This window comes from Gossypium arboreum, chromosome 7, assembly GCF_025698485.1.
Source record: "Gossypium arboreum isolate Shixiya-1 chromosome 7, ASM2569848v2, whole genome shotgun sequence".
NCBI lineage: Eukaryota > Viridiplantae > Streptophyta > Magnoliopsida > Malvales > Malvaceae > Gossypium > Gossypium arboreum.
Genome location: NC_069076.1, coordinates 450,372 through 456,458, shown reverse-complemented (window position 1 = coordinate 456,458; position 6,087 = coordinate 450,372). Strand labels below are relative to the sequence as shown.

The following is a 6,087-nucleotide window of genomic DNA, read 5'->3' as shown; positions in this document are numbered from 1 at the left end:
ATACAAGAAAAATATTATTTAATACATATATATTATCTCACGATATGAACCACCCTCGTTATTAAACCTTAACATCCTATATAATTTTAATATTATTATTTATCATATTACTACAACCATATTTGAGTAATATATACTTTTACAATATTAGAAAAATAATCTATTAAACACAAAATTATACTTTTTTTATGTTAAGTTATACTTTCTCAACTATTTAAATTAATCAAATTTTATATAAAACTAAGACTTATCATTATAAAATAGATGAATTAATATTCAAACATTTAAGGTGCGTTGTGGTTTAAAGAATAAAAGATTACTTTTCATAATAAAATTAGCGAATGTGAGATTATATAGCGCATTATTGAGTACGTTTTATTTCCTTATTTGGTTTATTGGGACGGAATGTAAGTTTTTGAGGGTTGATTAATGTAATGTAAGATTATCTAAAAGCACATTTTACTAAATTGTCACTGTTTAACAAGTTTAGTTCATTGAGTTTTTTTAGGCATACTGACATTTTGGCCCTTCAACTTTACAAAAAATCATTTTAGCCATCCATTTTATTTTTTTATTCATTTTTTAGACTTTAAAGTTGTGTTATTTGTCAAATCACTCCAAAATAAATAAAAAAGTTAATATTTGTAAACGTTAACTTTAATGAGATGGTATACACGTGAATTGCCCTTCAATCTTTAGAAGGTATTTTCGTGACTCTAGCTAGAGTCATTATGATATGGTATTGCTTCCAGATGACAAAGTCTTGCTCATCAATTGTGTCAAGTTCAGGATAGTCGAATAGGAACATGGTTGAGACTTAGTTTTAAGCTTGATAATGATATTGGCTCCTGATTTAATATTCAAAACCCAACCACCATCCCTCAAATTCATCATTCCACGACAGTATTAATTTGCGATGAAAGAGCTTTAGCCAGAAAAAACAATCCCCACGCATTTTACAACTTCCCTGACATGCTTTTTCATATCATACTAAGCTTAGAGGCATTCTCGTCGACGCACATAGATGATAAAATTGATAACCTACGAGACTACTATCAACAAATCATTGCAATGTCAATTAATAAGTTTTAGTACTATTTTGGAAAAAAAATAAACATTTACGTAACAAATTATGAGTGATCAGAGGTAACTAAAGGTTGAGAGGTAAAATGAATAACAGTTTAATAGTTTAGGTGACCATGATAAGAAAAAAAAAAAAACTATACCTTGCCTAGAATAAAATATAATAAGAAAAAGGGAATGTGAATTTGGCAGGCTTTGATTGGAGTATGCCCCACTCACATGGAGGTGTCGTGGACTGAGACAGCGACTACCTATACTGGCGCGAGTGAAACAATATAACCCTTATCTGCTCTGCTGTCCCCTGTGTGTGGCATTCTTGTCATTACACCCAAAAACAAAGGTTGTTTTCTTTCCCTGACATCTCCCATTGCATTGCATTGCATTGCATTGCATTGCTTACTGGTCGCTTTACTTTTTAGTATGACTCGAAACCAGAGATAAAGACACATGCATGCTCCACTTTTCGACGCTCCAGATTCTCTTAATTTTCTCGTCCATTCAATACCCACCCTCTGATCATTACCTTAACCCTCTTGTACTACCCCCAAAACCCAACCTTGGTTACTCTCCCTCCCTCTCCCTCTTTTTCAAGTTCAACACTTTTCAACTGGTTCGGTTTTGCAAGTAAGAGGGAAGGAAAGGAAGAAGAGTTTTCTTTTTATTTATGATTTTCCTGTATTTGTTTGTAATTATTAAAACTTAGATTCAGATGACAGTTTTTTCCACTTATAGAAGTTGAAGCTTCTTCAGATCTATGAAGAAAATTCCCACTGATTTTCTTCCTTTATTTTCTTTGCTCCGTTAAACTGTAGTGTAAATTATATTTCTTTGGGTTTTTGAAGATGATCCTTGAAAAGAATCCATTTTTCTCTTTCATTTTCACTCCAAAAATATCTCTGTTTTTCTCGAGAGAATTCGAGTTCCTTTTCACTCTCTTTCACTTGGGTTCTTGAGAGAGATTTCGAAACATTTTAAAGAAAAAAAACTTCCTTTTTTTTTTTGAATCTCCTCACCCCACTATGGTTCTTAGTTAAAATTTTCAGATCTGGTCTTCATTCTTCTAGTTTTTTCTAATCAAGTTGTCTTCCTTTTTCTCTGGGGGAGTTACCTAGAGAAAAAACAATGAACATGAATTATTTCCCAGATGAAGTCGTAGAGCACGTGTTCGATTTCATTACATCCCACAAAGACCGGAATTCAGTGTCCTTAGTTTGCAAATCATGGTACAAGATCGAAAGATACAGCAGGCAAAGGGTTTTCATTGGCAACTGTTATTCTATCACTCCACAGAGGTTAATAGCCAGATTTCCAGGTTTGAAATCACTGACTTTGAAAGGGAAGCCGCATTTCGCTGACTTCAATTTGGTGCCACATGATTGGGGAGGTTTTGTTTACCCATGGATCAAAGCCTTGGCTAAGAGTAGAATCGGATTAGAAGAGCTTAGACTTAAGAGGATGGTTGTGTCTGATGACAGCCTTGAGCTACTCTCTAAATCTTTTCCCAATTTTAAGTCTTTGGTTCTCGTCAGCTGTGAAGGTTTCACCACTGATGGTGTTGCTGCTATTGCTGCCAATTGCAGGTAACAATCTTTATTCTCTACTTGGGTTGTGCCATAATTTGATATTCATGAGATTCTTAGTAGCAATATGCAAGTGCTCATGAAAGTGGATTTATATGAGAACCGTGTTTTATGTTACATTGACGAGTCACATGTATTGGTTTTGTGGTGTTGGATGTGGTATGATGCAGCAGCCTGTTTACTTAGTTGTTTGCTTGGGTTGTCTGGCTACAGCCTAAGTGCCAATGGTTTCCTTGTACTATGCAACTTATTAGTTGCAATAATATATCTAATATAAACCCTAGTTCTGAATTTTGATGGTTCATTAACTTGTATAGGTGGGATTCTGTCGCTATGTGTTTCCATAATACGATAGTGAAGCATTTAGGATGGTGCGGCTTTTAATTTGTTTTCTGTGTTTGGTATTATTTGATTCTAGGTTTCTTAGGGAGCTGGATTTACAAGAAAATGAAGTTGAGGATCATAGAGGCCATTGGCTTAGTTGCTTTCCTGAAAGCTGCACATCTCTTGTCTCCCTCAATTTCGCATGCCTTAAAGGAGAAATAAACTTAGCATCTCTTGAAAGACTTGTGGCAAGGTCGCCTAACCTCAAGAGTTTGAGGTTAAACCGTGTGGTGCCGCTTGATACGCTCCAAAAACTGTTGATGCGAGCACCCCAACTGGTGGACTTGGGTATTGGGTCTTATGTGGATGATCCATCTTCTGAGGTCTTCAGCAAACTGAAAGCTGTCATTCAATTGTGCAACTCAATCAGGAGTTTATCTGGGTTTTTGGAGGTTGCTCCTTGTTGCATGTCAGCTATTTATCCTATTTGCGAAAACCTGACCTTCTTGAACTTGAGCTATGCTCCGGGTCTTCAAGGTAATGATCTCACGAAGCTGGTTCAGCACTGCAGGAAACTTCAGCGTCTGTGGGTATGATCTTTTAGTTATTTGATATCCAGTTGTAGGCGTTCCGATTAACTGAATGGCAATAATCAGTTTAAACTTTAAATGTTGCAGATACTGGATTGTATTGGAGACAAAGGACTCGGAGTTGTAGCTTCAACTTGTAAAGAATTGCAGGAATTGAGGGTTTTCCCATCGGATCCATTTGATGCCGAAAATGCTGCAGTGACAGAGGAAGGTTTGGTCCTTATATCTGCAGGATGTCCTAAGCTCAACTCATTGCTGTATTTCTGTCATCAGATGACGAATGCTGCCCTCATCACTGTAGCCAAGAATTGCACAAATTTTATCCGTTTCAGGTTGTGCATCCTTGACCCCGTAAAAGCTGACCCTGTAACCAATCAGCCATTGGATGAAGGTTTTGGGGCAATTGTCCGGTCTAACAAGAGTCTGAAGCGGTTATCACTCTCTGGCCTTCTGACTGATCAGGTTTTTCTTTACATAGGAATGTATGCTAAGAAGCTCGAAATGCTGTCCATTGCTTTTGCCGGCGACAGTAACAAAGGAATGCTCTACGTGTTGAACGGTTGCAAAAAACTCCGCAAGCTAGAGATTAGGGACTGCCCCTTTGGTGACGTAGCACTTTTACAGGACATGGGAAAGTATGAAACAATGCGATCCCTTTGGATGTCCTCCTGCGAAGTTACCCTCGGAGCCTGCAAGACCCTCGCAAAGAAGATGCCAAGCCTGAATGTGGAGATCATAAACGAAAGTGAAAAGTTGGAAAGTGAACAGTTGGAACTTAGCTTCGATGATAGGCTTCTGGTAGACAAGATGTATTTGTATCGGACATTGGTGGGGGATAGGAAAGATGCGCCGGAGTATGTGTGGCTTTTGTAGGTGCATTATTTTGGCTCAGCCGTTTTCATTTCTGTTTTGTTAAAACTAGAGTACTACTTTGTTAGGGACAATTTTATTTTCATGGATCTAGCTGGTCGGTGATCTAGAGATGTATGCTACCTTTGTTTAATTTACAACAGATTTGGTATTTGTAATCCTTGTTATTTAAAGTTGGCATCCTATCCAGCAATGCAATGAAGTTTTTGGATTAAGCAGAAATTAATGGTGTAGGCAGTGGGTTGACTAAAGAAAAATCAGTGTACAAGGGCAGTAGGTAGAGAAGTGGCGGCCGGGCCCGCCCTTCTTGAAGAGGTGAAGTTCATAATGAACTAAGCCCGAATCATGATTAGGACATGTTGAAATTGTAAGAGCATGGATGACCTCATCATCTCTACACTCCAATCATTTCAAATAGTGGTCAGCTCTTTGAAAGCTGAGCAAAATCATCTTCAACTTGGAAATGCGTATCACTCAAAACTTGTACGTCAACTAACCTATGCCTACATGTTAAATAGTTTTTTCTCCTCCCACTTCACATTTTGATTACTTAAAATTAATAGCTGTCTATCTATAATGTGAAGGTGTAGAGATGGTGTTGATAAACCCTAATACGACAACATAAATTCGAATGAAGGGTACCTGTTGAAAGGAATTAATTTACAGAACTAAGAGATCATCATCAAAAACTACATTTTGTTTCCCTTTATTCCTTAAAAAAAGCTTTAGTTTTTGTATGATTTTACTTTTAAAACCATGATTTCGTATTTTGCATGTTTTAAGGATAATTTTTTTTACTTCTAATTGTAGTATAAATAAAGCATAATTTTGTTAGTACAAATCATTAGTGAAGGATTAGAAGTTAAACATTGGATGATAAGGTGAATCCAAGGATTGAAAAGATGGATGATGATCAAGTTTGTAACCATTTCTTCAACAATCCTTGATTGTGGTAAATGATGGGGTGATGTATTGATTGATTTTGAGTTCCTTTATTCAATGATGACCTTATATATCTTATATGTGGTTGGATTCATGAATTCAACTGTTGATAGTTGTTGGATGTATGTTGTTTGTGATTTGATTGTTTTTTTTTTTTTTTTTGCATGGTAAAATTAAAAGTTTTAGTATTTTTGTACTCATGCATCCACATCGCACACATGTATACATTGAGTTTAGTGGGAGCTATCTAAATAAAGGTTTACTATTTTTTTTTTCAGAAATTCGAATTCAAATGAATTATAGGATAAAATAATCGTTGATTACTAAACCAATTAAGAGAATTCGATTGGGTTTTGATAAAGAACATTATTTGGATTTTTTAAAAAAAAAAGAAATGATGTATTATGGTAGCTTTCTTCTTTTAAAGGAAAGCAAGGGAGGCTTATTTTCCATTAAATTAAAAACCAATCCAAATTCTCTCTCATCCAAGCATAAGATGATAAGATTAGTAATTTAAAAGCATTTTTTATAGCAAAAGTGTAGTTTATATTTTCAACTCATTTTTTTTTAAATTGCATTTAAAAAGTTGAATTTAAGTGTTTTTAACTTTAAAAAAAGAGTTAGTTTTACCGTAAAATTATATTTTTTTCCATTTTTTTTATACATATTATAAATTGAGGAAGGGGATAATAACAAGG

General features: G+C 35.4%; 1 protein-coding gene across 1 annotated transcript; it reads left to right on the top strand.

Moving 5' to 3' along the window:
* The first annotated feature begins 1,393 nt into the window (after positions 1–1,393).
* On the top strand, positions 1,394–4,669 carry LOC108455599 (protein AUXIN SIGNALING F-BOX 2). The gene is made up of 3 exons (XM_017754146.2): positions 1,394–2,663; positions 3,082–3,577; positions 3,665–4,669. The coding sequence occupies exons 1-3, from the start codon at positions 2,206–2,208 to the stop codon at positions 4,448–4,450; spliced, it is 1,740 nt and encodes a 579-aa protein (XP_017609635.1). The 5' UTR covers positions 1,394–2,205; the 3' UTR covers positions 4,451–4,669.
* Positions 4,670–6,087: the final 1,418 nt, after the last annotated feature.